Raw genomic sequence first — 14,274 nt, forward strand, 5'->3', positions numbered from 1 at the left:
AACACAAAGCTTGACAGTGCTATCATTAAGAGGAAGCTATACAGAAAGCCATGGGAGGTTTTCTTTGGATGACTGAGTGGGACACATACCAGTGCTGAAAGATACTAAGAACCATATCCTTACTTCCAGGGTGAAGTCACATTCTAGAACAAGAACATTCTATTCAAACAAGAATGGGGCTTGGTACACAAGAAGAACATCATAAAATATTTATTTATTAAAAAAAAAAAGGCTTTTTTTTTTTTGCCTCTTAAACACCACTTGCTTTTTCGGTTTCAGATGCAAGTTCTGCAACTCCTGTACGTACCACATTTTATATTCTAGGGGAAGGCAGAAGGGGAGAGGCATTGATTCAGCTAATGAATATTTTCCTCTTCCAGCAGTTGGAGCATCACACTGAGATCTCTCTTGGGTACAGTCTGCTCCTGTTCAAGGTCACGTATCATCAACATCAGCAGTGCTGTCATTATCGCTGGCCACCAGGACCTCTCTGTTCTCATATGTCCAGAACCCATTCAGATCTATGAGAATGCTGGTAACAGTGTCTCCTTGACTGCTATTGATTAAGTCTTGAAGGGAGATTTTGTAAGGATCCTTAGGCTTCACCATATCAAAGATCTCATCCTATGAAAGAAAGTCAAACTTGAGAAAAAAACCCACACACACATTAAGGAGGAGAATAATGGCTGCTTTATACCATACACAGCATCATCTTTGGGTAACTAGTGCCACTTACGCCCATTTACACACAAACAAAAAAAGCTGCTAAATCCCAAACCAGTTAACATACAAAGCACAGTAACTGGCTACAGATAGGAGCAGTGTGCTCAGCTCCCACTGCTAAGAAATCTGCTTCTCTAGGGAGGCTGTGGCCTCAAAGCAGCAACATGAAACTCAGATTGCTCCTATGAGCTGAGTTTTTCCGAAGCTCTTACACTTTTAAGTACAAACCCTGTCAAATGCAAAGTAGGCTGTAACAGTTTTGTAAGTGGGTATTTCTTTGTCAGCAGCCTGCCTTCACCTCCTCTAAGGGATGAGCAGATCCTGTACCACAAAAAACCACAACAAGTATCTTCAAGTGTAAGGCACAGCAACATACAGTACTTTGTCTCAGTTATTAAGAAAGCTACCAGAACACTTGCACACCAGCTTTGTAACAGAGCAAGGAACACAAAGACAAAGAGTGGGACAAGAGACAGTAAGTAAAGTAAACATACAGTAAGTAAATAAATACACAGCAGCCTAGAAACTACAATAAACCAGAAGTCGTCTGAGAAATGCTTGTTCAAGTATTTCACTCAGTACTCGATTCAACAACACTAACCTTGACATCCTGAAAAGACACTGGCTCTTGTCCATGGATTTTCATTTGTTCCTGAATAGCCTAAAGAAAAATTGAAAAGTTAGGAATAAGTAGTGCCTAAGAATCCAAATTTCATTATAACCATTAGTGTTTGAGTGCTCTGCAAATGGGACATGCAGACACTTGAGTATTACCACTCAAAACCTAAGGTAGAAATACACTCAAACCAGAAGCGTGAAATACAGCAAAGGAAAGAGAGAAGGGAAAAGACCAACCAGCAGACAGACATTTAAAATCTACCCTGGGAGCAAACATTCAGAATATGACAAATACAAGAAGCTTTTTGCAATCAAATAACTGAATAAAAAAAAAAATCTCACAGTTGTACAGGCCCATCTCTTCATTTCATTATTTTAATTTCATTCATTATTACTTCTGCTGAATTTTAGGATTACAGTGGAATTCAAAACCAGGGGCAATAATCAATTACAACCATCACAGATTTTAACAGGTAATGATTAGGCAATTTCAGGACATTTTCAATTTACATGTTTTTTGTTTGTCTTTTTTGTTTGTTTGTTTTTAATCAATAGAAAATATTTTTCCTAAATTAAATCAAAACAGTTAATTTCTGCTGCAGATAAAAATGTTGAAAACACCTTTTGAATTCTTTCCAAGTTTTGGAATTTGTTTTTTTTTCTTTAATATTTTAAATCTTCTTAGAAGTAGTTACTAGCCTCCCAGTGGGTATTGGTAATTCAAAGTGATTCCCTGCAGATCTGCATGCAGAAGCACACAGGCTGTAACACTATAAACACAGAAAATGGTCTACCTGTATAAAGAGACTTACCCTAAAGAAATAATTAAGGGAAAAGACATTCAGGTATCCTTTGTTCTCTATATCAAGCAGTTTGAAAATATATTGCAGAGCTGCAGGCTCCTTTCTGTTTTCTAATGCAAGCACAAAGTCCAGGTAGGTTTTATAGTCCTAAAAGTAGATACAATCATGTTTATTACAATCTTCTTTCTAAATTGATTTTGCAAGCAGGAAATTTATAAATGGCAGCTATTTCATTGTAGGGGAGCAGTCTATTTTCTGACAAAGACAACATGAAATACACAAATGGCTGCTGCCACCAACATGAACAGAAAAGTTAGTTTTGTAATGACTGATGATAGGAAATCCTGCCTTTTTAGAGGTAAAATAGGATTTCAAGCATAAATTCAAATTTAAAATGCTATATATACTTTAAAACAATGTTTAAAACATCTTTAGACTGCTGAACATATCCAACTGGTGAAGAAAGGCCATCCAAGAAGTTTTCATTACCACAGATTAAACATCCAGTGGCAGTAAACCTACCATTACCACACACTGAACTTTGTTTTTCACTAGTACTGATTCTTGGTTTCCTGATCAAGATAGAGTTGTAACAAGGACAGAAATCCTTTAACCCTATGTATATAATAACCCTGTTTACCTTAAACACCAGAGCGAGCTTGACAGAGTGCAAAAATGGACTGGCAGGAGCCTTGTCGAGTTCAACAGAGCAAATGCAAAATTCTGTGTCTGGGAAGGAATAACCCCACACACCAGTACATGCCAGGGGCTAACTGGTCTGAAAGCAGTTTTGCACAGATGGACCTGGGAGTCCTGATGAGCCACAAAGCTGAACACAAGGACAGCAAGGTGCCCTTGCAGCACGGGCTGCTGACAACATCCTCAGCTCCGTCAGGAAGCTGGCAAGTCAAGAAAGGTGATTCCTCTCCTCTACTCAGCACTGCTTAGACCACATCTGAGTGCTGGGTCCTCTTCTAGTCTCCCTTGCACAAGGCTGACAGACCTGCTGCTGTGAGTCCAGCAAAGGGCAACACACTCAATGATTCTGTGATTCTACAAAAGAACTAAGGCAGCAGAAGAACCTTATGGAGAATTTGTAATTCATACTTCTAGAGTTCAGCCATCTGAATGTAGACAAGAGTAGAGCTTTCAAAATAAATATAGATAGAAGTTTTTATTTTGCCTCTAATTTACTCAGATTTCCCACTTTTCACAGCTATGGAGAGCTTCTAACAAAAAAATCACTGTGGTGTTCAAGAAGGCTCAGACAGGTTAGCTAACTTGCACTAGTCTCAAGTGTGCCACTTGTCTTTGTTTCTTTTTAAAGTATTGCATGTAACTACAATGCAGTGCTTACAGCTATGCACTTTATGTTACTGAATCTACAAGAAGCTTTATCCTAGGCTGTCTGGATTTCCTATCCCCTCTGCTTTTCCAAAGAGGCAACTTGCCTTTAAGCCACACTGAACTGTCTTAACAGCAAGGTAATCACAGCGTGGCTTGATTTTAATTTTCTGATGTGCTGTGTGGTCATTTGTCTGCACAGTGATAAACAGGAGTTGGTTTAGCTCAAGCTACTCTTCAAAGACACTGACTGTGAGACATTTTCCATCCCAATAAGCTGTTACATTGTGAATGAAGTGAAAATGTGTGATTACCATTTCACCATCATAAGTTAAGCACTCCTGAAAGACACGATCCAAAAAGATGTTGGTCAGAGTGCCTGTTCCATATCGGGACAGTTCTTCTTTGCTGAGCATACCATTGTGATCTTTATCAAGGTTTAAGTACTGGCCTAGGCAGGAGATAGAGAGGGCAAAACATAGCATATACATGTATCAGCAAAGAACTGTTTCAATACAGAAAGAAAATGTACCACATTTAACATTAAATTTTCACCATAAATTAATGCAGTTAAGTGGGAATATGCTAGGTCCACAGTAATATTCCTAAAGCATCACAAATGAACACAGAATATGGGGGAAGGGGAATTCCCATAATGAGGTGTTAATAGTTCTACTAAGGTAATGGCTCAAAGTCAAGGCTCTGTACACAGAGAAAGGAACAGAAGGCTAAGAGCATATGATTTTAAACAGATCTGCAGGAAAAGCATGAAAAAAGAGCTGAAGGTGATGCAAGAAAATGAACAGTCAAAAGAGAAGGTTACAGAGAAGTCTTGTGCCTTCTGGAAACAGCACAAAAGGACAGGGGATAAAACCGTGGTAAAGAGTGACAGTGGAGAACTGAAACTGTAAAGAAAGCCAGCACTGGAAGGGTGGCTGCAGGAGTTGCAAATATTAGTTATCTGTAGGACTTAAGGGGAAAACAAAATCCCAAACCAAAACCCAAAGAAAAAATAACACTAAGAATGTGACTAAGTCATACAAGGCAGAGAGGATTGAAAAAAAGAGCATTCACATAAAGGAACCTACCATAAACTCTTAATGCAGAAGGAGCAGAAAACCAATTTGTTTCCTGACTTTCTTTAGAAAGTTCTTCATCCCTTAACTAAGTGAAACAAAGTTAGAATTCAGAAACTGTAAATTTAAATACAACAGCATATGCTAGGAGATCTTTACCTCCAGTAAATCATCCAGGAAGCTGCAAGCTAAAATATCCTGGATCTTTATCTTCCCTGCAGCAAGAGAAGGAAAACACATTTTAACAATTGCCCAGCCAACACATATCCATTTGACTATTCTCATTTAGCTGTGGTTCTATTTAAGGAAGAAGCATTCTGAACAGAAAAAATACCCAACAAAACAAAACCCAAACCCCTCAACTTCTAACATCACGGATAGGGCTGTAATTAAAGAAACAAGATAAAAATAGCTTTTAAAACAACTGAGTCAAACTAGCCTGATACTAGCAGGAGCTATCTTGAAGCCTTAAAAGCCACAAAACTAAAATAATTTCTGTTGGAAATTTAAGATCACTGAGCCCAACCATTATCTCATGTGAGTGTGCAAAATGTAAAGTAAAGAATGGAAGAGCATGCTTAGAACACTTGCTGTAGTAATACAGTGATGTGGTATTTTTACACCTTCAGAAACTACTGATGTGACAAAGCTAAGGTGGCAGAATGCACTTCTGCTGCTGTTACTTTGACTGGTGCACAGACTGCACAAACAGCTGTGCAAAATAATGACATTGTAACTTCACACACACATTCCCTGTGTCTTTATAATTACCTCTGGCAGAGGCCACTGCCCACACAACTCTGATAGATCTTGAAAACACATGCAGTGTCTGACTTAAATCAAGGGCACACAAAAAAGCAAACATTTGTCTGAGGAATCTGCATCTGTAGTGAGGATTTGCAGCCATAGCTTCAAACCTTTTCTAATGGCTTTACATGGTGCAGACGAATTTAATCACAGATGCACATCACAGTTAGCATTCCTCAGCATTTCCATAGCTCTGTGATGTTCTGCCAAGCAGCCTGCTGCTAGTTGCTGCGTTTTTTATTCACCCATAACACTTAAAAATTAGGTAACACTAATTATGCATTATGATGAAATAATACCTTGTCAGTTTCTCTGAGGTAACTCCACAGCACCTCAGCTGATGGGCATGTCACAGAAAATCCTTAGCTGTAGATTATTAGACCCATGGTATTACAAATATATATTACATATACACACATACACATACTTCCATAGAGATTAATCTTCAAACACCAGATTGCTGAACAAATATACTACTACTTTGAAAACACAAGTAGCTTTGCTGGAAACATTTTAGAAGTGAAAATACTCCCACATCTTTGGAATTTTGAAAAGATGGAGCTACCTGTCCTGAGAGGATCCAGAAAGAAGAAGAACTTTCTAACTGCTGTGCAGACATAGAAGGAGTAAAAGGATTTCTCTAAACCATCCAGTTGTGGCAAAGTAGGGATGAGTTCCAAAATATAGTTTTCTAAATCCTGAAGAATAAACAAAGAAAAGAAGCTTAAAACACCACTACTGTTGCATGTTTGCTATATTCCACCTGGCTTTGGAGTGTATTTTTTCAAAAAAAGGTAATCCTGCAACCAGGCAGGGAAGAGGATGAAAGCAGGGAAAAAAAGCTTCTGTCTACATGCAAGAAATTCTAAGGTCATATACATGTACATGTGATGCCATGACTGAAAGAGTCTGCAAATAAAGCAGAATGTTTTATAAAGCAGATGAACTTTACATGTAAATATAATGCATCCAACTGTACCTTTTTCAAACACCAATGCATAACTCCTAACTGGATTGCCCTATTGCTGAATATTCTTTAACAGACCTTTTTAAAGTAGTCACTAGAACCTTCATATTTATTCTGTATTAACTTTTCATGAGTTCTAACAGGAGTAATTCAGGATCCACTCTAGTCATTCTTTTTAGTGATTGCTGCTATATCCTACTCAGTCTAGCAAAGCACTAAAGACATGAAACCTTGACACCTACAATCTTTTTCAGAGATTTACCCATATGTTAAAACTGCCTCACCACCAAAACTCTAGAACAGCACTGATACTTATACAAACATGCCCACTCCAATTCTAGACTAATATAAACTTTCATGACATAAGACTAGAAGAAAATTGGGAGTCCTTCTGCTGCTCTGTGCTTTGAGGAGACACAGGCATTTAATTAATCCAGAGCTTACTTACTGATTCTCTGAGGTAACCCTGTCCTGCCACGTCATATAAACTGAGACCTATTCTTGTCTGGTGAAGCCACACTGTAAAACAGAAAACAGAAAGACAATGCCAAACATCTGTTTTTGCAATAAGAAGGCACGTTAATCAGGCACCTACAGGACAATGTGCATGAGGCCACTGTTAAAGGATCCCACATAATATTACTCTTTTGCTATTCAGAGCACTGCCTGAATAAGGACTATCAGAATGACAAGACATCTAACAAACAAGTCAGGGTTATCTCTGGCTGGGAGGTGGATTTCAGAGGAAGGGTGAACTCCCACATCCTAGTAACATGAAAAACACTCCAAGCCTCCAGGAAAACCAAGAGCTAGATCTCACTGCTGTTGAAGAGAACAGCAAGTGATTAATAAAGTTTACAATAGCCTTGAAAATAAAACAACTTCTCATTAGCACAGAATAAGCATCGACTAACCTTTTCTCATGACATAATTGAAAAACTGCATGATAGATATCCTCCCATAAGGATCATTATGGAGTAATTTAGCAAAGATCTTAGCTGTGAAGAACTGCCTGGAAAACATAAATACAGCGCTGCTTGTATACATCAGAATACTGAGAGATCCAGCTACAGTATCCAAAACTTACAGACACATTAAAATACTGTTTCAACAATAAAGAATGTGTTGTGTTTGTTGAAAAACATTAATTTGCTACACATCAAGTGACATCCTACCAAGTAACAATGGTAAACTCAATAAAAAGCAAGCTCTCTGGCTTTGCTGCTCATGACAGTGATGTGGGTGTTTTGAGAGCTGTGGTTCAATCTCATTTCTCTGTAGTGAAATGTATTTGGTAGCTTCCAATCTTCTCTAATGATGCACATGTAACAGCCAGCACTGAGCACTAACCTGCTTCTGGCCCAAATTCAATCACAAAGCTGTGTGCACAACAGCAGTCTCCAACAGGGGCATAAAGAAGGAATATTCACTGTATGCTGAAGACACAACATCTGGTAGGAAATTTTCCATCAGATGATATTAGGGAAGGTTGGGCAGTATCACTGGAAATATTATTTCCTCTTAAAATACAAAATGTGCTGTTTACTGGCCACTAACATCATAAAAACACTCATGCTGGTAAGAATTTCTTCTTCAAAAGTGTGTGGTACCCTCTTGCAGACACAAGTTCCCTCAGAGATGCAAGACAATACAATACATCAAGGGAAGTTCACCAGTAGCTACATGGCCAACTGAAAAGTTAGAGCACCACTTAGATTTAGCCAAAAGAAACATACTCAAGAGAAGAAAGCCTTACTTGCATTTAGGTCCAGCCTTTTCACCAACTTTCAAGAAGTTCTCATAGTTGATCATTGCTTCTTCCCCAATCATTGGTATTGTCTGATGTTTGTCCAGTAGAAACCACAGATTCTTAAAAGACATGTATTAAGAAGATATCTCTTAGGGATGCCAAAGTGCTTAAGACAGAACATCTAAGAAATGCAGCAAACCCACGGTTTTGCTGCAAGGTTATCTCAGTTAATCAGTTCATATCATCCATTCAGACAGAAAAGCAAGAAAGTGATGTTTGTACTGCTCTGAACTGGTGTTAAAACACACACACACACACACTCTCACTAGCATTTCCAAAATCACGTGCCTTTTGTCTTTGCACTGCAGTAAACTCAACCCTCTTTGGAGTCTCTCAATGATATGTAAACAGAACCTATTTCTTCTTCTGGACTGTCTAGGGAAATTGTTGGAACATGTGGGAAAACCAGAAGCCATTGATTTAACCCAGACATCACAACCAGGTTTAACCCAGACATCATAATGAGGAAGGTCTACACTTGACATTTTCAGCTCAATGCTATGCAGCACTTTAGCTTTAGCTACCACTTCACAACCAGTCAATGTGCCCAAACATCAAGCACCTTGACATAAGGTTCTGTGAACACACAGGAGACAAACTCAGCAGACAGAAGAAGTCTTGCCAGACACCATTACCAGGCATACAAAAAAGATTTTCTTACCTGCAGCTCTTCATTATCCAACAGCTCTCTACTTTTTCTTTGCAGAAAGACTGCTCTAGATTCTTCTCTTAATTTCTGAAGCAAGATTTCATCTTCAGCTGGCAGCTAAAAAACATTGTGGTGTTTTAATCTTTGTGCAGTGGCATCATTCACAAAATCCACATCTAGTAAGTACTCTAAGGTAGCCCTGACTCACACCCTATGATGAAGCTGTTCACTTGTCAGGAAATAATGAAATATTTACCAGAATGCTGTATGGAATCTGTTGCTTCTACAGGGGTATCACTTCCCTACTGTCTCAAACTACAGTACTGATACACTTATTTAAATCAGGGCGTTTTTAATGTGAGAGACTGAGATCTACCTCCTAACTGATAACCCATCCAGTAAGTGCATCCACAGCTCCAAGATAGGAGAGGTCACACATAAAATACATTTGCAACTGTGATTTTACTCAGGAGAGAGTGGCACTTTGTATTTTGTGGTAGGTCTCTGTGGCAGTTGGAGGCTGTGCTAGAGAATTTTCTACAGATTGAGTATGAAAGTGGTAGAATGTAAATAAATTATAATTGGATGCAAAAGGAAAATAATGATAAGGTCTAAATAATTTCATTGGTCTGATATCTGACAAAGTTAGTTGTGCACACTAACTCTTTCTCTTTTCAGCTTCTTTGCTCTAGCAGATACTAACTGGTGCTTCTGGCTTGCTGACCTTGGCTGTGCTCTTTGTTGTGGTTAAGCATTAACACCTACTCTCTGCTCCTCTTTCTTTTATCTTGTACAGGGGGGAAGGGAGTAGGGAGGGAGCAGCTCTTAGTAGCCCCCTGGTTTTGGCCAGGGGTGGTTCTTGTGTTGTTTATAATTTGTAAATATTGTATATTTTGTACACATTTGTTGCATTTCATATTTTCAGATTGTAGCTCTGCTTGTAAATACAGCTTCATTTGCTTCCATCTGAGCTAGTCTGGCAATTTTATTTTGTGGGGTAATTTCAACCCACCAGTCTCACTCTCAAAAGTTTTAGCCAACCAAACAGATGGAAGGATACTTAGTGTGAAAGCTCTGCCAACGTTTACATGCCAAACTCTACAGCACTACCAGAACCTGGATGATTGCATATGTATTCATCAAATGAAACACAGGTATTAGAGAACTTAATTGGCAGAAAATCATGACCCTGAGGAATATGGCACCATGCACCATGAGACAGCAGCTGAGTGGTCAAGGTGACAAATGGCAACAATACCAAGATGTGAGACTTGTGCTCCCATGTTCCCCTGATCCCAGTCTCACACTTAAGTTACCCGACCAAGCATTACTGCTAGATGATGCAGGCAACAAAACTATCTTATGCCTGCAAGACCAATGACCCACCTTTCTCATGAATCAGTATCCTATTGTATCTAAACAGAAACAGGAAGTTACACACTTATACCACTGGTATGTCAAAAGATGATTTCCTATCTGTAGTAAATAGCCAAGCCTACTGCCTGATTAGCAGACTATTTTAGGGTCTCTGACAAGATGTTTAGTACTTATTTATAACTGCTGAAATGCACAGCTGTACAAACCTAAATGTTATGCTTCGCAATCCACATCATGTTGATCTGGATACCTCACTTACCCTGTAGTAAAATCGTGGTATGTTTGTATATGATGTATTCCCACTTTTCCTTCCTCCTTTCCATTCCATGTAATATTTTGTGAACAATTCCATTTCTTCATCTTTCAGTTCTTGTTCACTCTTTTTGGCTGATTAACACAGAAATTTAATGTTGTACTTCAAAGACTTTCAATGTAACAAGGATCTTGAAAAAAGGAGTTAATCATAGAACTGTTAGGGTTGGAAGGGACCTCGAGGATCATCTAGTTCCAAACCCCAGCCATAGGCAGGGACACCTCACTCTAGATTAGGTTGCTCAGAGCCACATCCAGCCTGGTCTTAAAAAACCTCCAGGGATGAGGCTGAGCCTTACACAGATACACACTTTAGAAACACAAATATTAGGTTTGTGCTCCATTTTTTTCCCCTATCATGTAAATTATATTATAGATGCATTGAGTATGTCACACATGCATTCTGTTTGAGTACCTCTTTCAGTAACTGCACACACCTGATTCTCTGCAGGGTATGCAGTGTAACAGACACATAGTGATGACTGACAAAGTTGCAGCATTCTTCTTTTACAAGTGTTTAAGATACTACTTTTTTGCAAGCAGCAGCATAAAACCACTGTTCACTCTGTAACAGTAGGGATATTCACAGAATACCAGAGTACTGACTGAAGTGTTCAAGGCCAGACTGAATGGGGCTTTCAGCAATCTAGTCTACTGGAATTAGTCCCTGCCTGTGGCAGAGCAGTTGGAACTAGATGATCTTTAAGGTCCCTTTCAACCCAAACCATTCCATGACTCTATGATTAAACACCTGCACAAGCTCTCTGGGAGATCAATTCTGACTTGTTACCAGCTAAGGCTGTCACAGGGGCATGTGCTACAGACAAACCTGCCTTCACAGCCCCCGTGCCCACATGGCACCACGCTGTAATCTCCTTTCAGGTAGTTGTAGAGAGGGTAAGTCTCCCCTCAGCCTCCTGTTCTCCAGACTCAACAACCCCAGTTCCTTCAGCCGCTCCTCACAAGACCTGTTCTCCTGCCGGGCCCGCCCCTGCTGTCACTAACCCCTACGAGAAAGGCGCTTCTTTCTCCAAGATGTGTCTGGTCGCCGCGGCAGCCTGTACATGGGGAACTAAAGCAACACGGCAAACGCCGACGCTTGTCCCACCACAGTGACAGGCCGGATCCCGCACCCTCTGGCTACTGCGGGCACTGGTGGCCGCGCTCACCCACGAGAGCATCTTCCCCCCCCCCCCCCCGCCCAGGCCGGCCCCGGCACTCTGCGGCGAGGGCCGCTGCCGGCCGCCCCCGGGGCACTCACGGGCACGGCGGGCGGCCAGGCGGCCCCGCAGGCTCCGCTTCCAGTCCATGCCCCAGCGCCGGCCACCCCGCGCGCCCTGCGGCACGTGACCGTCCCAGCCGCCGCGCAACACCGTGCCCGGACGCGGCTGATCGTGGCAGCACCGTGCCCTCAACCGATATGGCGGAGCATCCGCATCCGCTCTCACAGCGCGCGGCGGCCCTGCTGACTAGCGCAGTAAGACCCGATTGGTTCGAGGCTCAGGCGCGGGAGCTTCCGGGCTAGCGTGGGGTGAGCACCCGGGACGCCGTGTGGTCGTCTCTGCTCTCAGCACCTCCCTGCCGGCGTTTCGCAGCCACGGGTTGTCTGACGGCCGCCGCGCATGGAGTCAGGTAGGCTCATCTGGGAAGCGTAAGGGCATAGCTTTCACCGAAACCGCGCTCCCGTACGCTCTGGTAGGATAAAGAGGGGACGCGGGGAGAGCGAAACCTTCCCAGTAGACAGGGCGCTTTGTGGGTAGGGCAGCTATGCACGCTGGGAGTTGTAGTGTAGAGGGACGCGGCCGGGCACCGAGCGAGGGACGTGGGGCCCTGCGGCCCACTCCTCGTGAGCTGCCCCCGCCGGCTGCCGATGAAACTCCTGATATTTACATTTCTCACCTATTATTTACGTGGGATTTTACAGCAATTGCTGCCCGTGGCGTTGCTGTGCCTCTTTGGCAGCACCGTTGCCAAGGATTTGTGATTGGGGAAACGACTGAAACAGTAAAACAGAAATTTGCCACAGGTTAAAAAAGGTGTGAGGGAACCAAGGTAGGAATCCCGTGTTGAGGTTGCCTGAGGGATCAGGACTAGGATTCCTCACCTGAAATTGTTGAGATACCTTGACCTGTGTATCTGCTAGCATGTGAATGTAAATAGGACAGGAAAACATGGACCAACTTGTGATGTTTTGGTGTTATTTTTGATTTTAGGAAATCTTCTCACTCGTCTTGGATGGAGGCAGGAAGAAATGATTTTTGCCTAGCTGTGTCAGAGTTGCCTGTCTGTCTACGATGTACTCAGTACTCATCTTTACTGTAATCAACAACAGGAATGATAAGCTGCAAGCCTGAAAAGCATCCTCTCTAGAAAGATACCCTAATTTCGGATGGATGTTCTCACAGTCTTGATTTTTAATGAAAAAATATTTTACCTTTTTTTGCTTTCATAAGAGAGAAAAAAGACTCATAGAACAAGCATTTTGAAACAGAACCTTACACAACGTGGTAGCCGTTGGGCTTTTATAATAAATGCCCCCATGCAAAGTTTATTTTCCATTTTATTACTTTGGTAGATACAGTGAGATAATAATTTCTTCTTGTGATGGCACTCTTTTCTCAAACTAGTCAACAGGGTTTTCAGGCTTTACTATGGAAATGTCGTATGTTCTGGCCTGTTTCAAGATGTCCACAACTGTTTGCTGTCTCCTTCAGCATCCCCAACAGGGAAAAGTTTATCCATTTCAGTTTTGTGACATCTTCCAGCACTGCGTTACCAGTGGATCCTAAAGGAACCAATGACTTTCCTACCAAGAAAAGGTCTGAAATTGATTCTGAAGAAAAAAAAAAATGGGATGAGGAGTCTAAGGACCTAGCTGAAGAGAAACTCCACTTTTCTTCTGTTAGATCTCCAAAGAAGCAGTTAGTGAGTCACATTCTGAGTAGGCATAGGTTTACCACCATACAGCCTCCAGAAAAGCCATTGCAAGCTGAGGAATGGAACAGACTGAGGGAAAGCTTTTCATCACCTGAAATATTTGAAGAAGTGATGTTGAACAGTATGGTCAGGTACAACAGCCCCATTGATGTGGCTAAGTCCTTGCTGACCCATGTGGCAAAGAGCCATGGTGACATCGCATATAGTCTGTTGATCAAATACCTGGCATTGTGTGTCCAGCAGGGGAAGACTTCAGAAATCCATGATGTGTATGATATAATGAAAACCAGATATAAGGTTTTAGAAAGTGGGGCTTACAACCTTCTTATCAGGGGGCTGAGTAATTCAGATCAATGGAGAATGGCCTTGACTCTTTTGGAAGAAGTCAAAAAGATTATGATTCCCTCACGGGCAAACTATGAATCCTGTATCAAAGCAGCCAGCCGGCACCGAGAAATGAACCTCGCATTTGACCTGTACCGTGAAATGTTGGATAAGGATTTGGTCCCAACCTTGGACGTCCTGCAGGCCTTTTTTGACTGCAGCAGGGGAATGAAAGGTGCAGAGTTACAAAAAGAGCTGTTTGGTATCCTCTTTTATTTGAGAGACAACCAAATATACCCTCACAAAACATTTATGTGGAGTATAAAGCTATGGTTTGAAAGGTAAATAATGTTTCAATAGCACGCTCCAGTTCATGAGGATGGGATTCACATTGTTTCACAGATCAAGTCTAATAAGAGCCTAAACATCTCATTTTAGTTGTTGCTTCTCCACGAGAGACAGCATGAAAAGATGTATTTTATTTTTGTTCCAAAGTAGTGTAAAAGTATAGAATTCTTACTGATTTC

General features: G+C 41.2%; 2 protein-coding genes across 2 annotated transcripts in view; one reads left to right on the forward strand and one right to left on the reverse strand.

Moving 5' to 3' along the window:
* Nucleotides 1–254: 254 nt before the first annotated feature.
* On the reverse strand, nucleotides 255–11,796 carry PPP2R3C (protein phosphatase 2 regulatory subunit B''gamma). Its single transcript, XM_054400260.1, has 13 exons — nucleotides 11,748–11,796; nucleotides 10,434–10,561; nucleotides 8,810–8,914; nucleotides 8,095–8,207; nucleotides 7,253–7,350; nucleotides 6,787–6,857; nucleotides 5,937–6,069; nucleotides 4,724–4,779; nucleotides 4,577–4,652; nucleotides 3,803–3,939; nucleotides 2,154–2,291; nucleotides 1,325–1,384; nucleotides 255–624 (listed from the first exon to the last, which is right to left on the reverse strand). The coding sequence occupies exons 1-13, from the start codon at nucleotides 11,794–11,796 to the stop codon at nucleotides 436–438; spliced, it is 1,353 nt and encodes a 450-aa protein (XP_054256235.1). The 3' UTR covers nucleotides 255–435.
* A 1,237-nt stretch (nucleotides 11,797–13,033) lies between these two features.
* Nucleotides 13,034–14,274, forward strand: part of PRORP (protein only RNase P catalytic subunit) — a 43,944-nt gene continuing 42,703 nt past the window's right edge. Inside the window, exon 1 of the mRNA XM_054400543.1 lies at nucleotides 13,034–14,088. Coding sequence (XP_054256518.1) covers nucleotides 13,091–14,088 — 998 coding nt within the window. The 5' untranslated portion in view covers nucleotides 13,034–13,090. The remainder of the gene's footprint in view (nucleotides 14,089–14,274) is intronic.

This window comes from Indicator indicator, chromosome 4 (genome assembly GCF_027791375.1).
Source record: "Indicator indicator isolate 239-I01 chromosome 4, UM_Iind_1.1, whole genome shotgun sequence".
Classification (NCBI taxonomy): Eukaryota; Metazoa; Chordata; class Aves; order Piciformes; family Indicatoridae; genus Indicator; species Indicator indicator.

What these genes read in the sequence shown, in the direction of transcription:
- PPP2R3C (XM_054400260.1), bottom strand. Translation starts at nt 11,796, where the DNA reads ATGGACTGGAAGCGGAGCCTGCGGGGCCGCCTGGCCGCCCGCCGTGCC. An exon ending in AAGGCTGGACCTAAATGCAA is followed by an intron (nt 7,351 to 8,094) that starts GTAAGGCTTTCT and finishes TATGTTTTCCAG; the next exon opens with GCAGTTCTTCACAGCTAAGA. An exon ending in TAACTTATGATGGTGAAATG is followed by an intron (nt 2,292 to 3,802) that starts GTAATCACACAT and finishes ATCTACTTTTAG; the next exon opens with GACTATAAAACCTACCTGGA.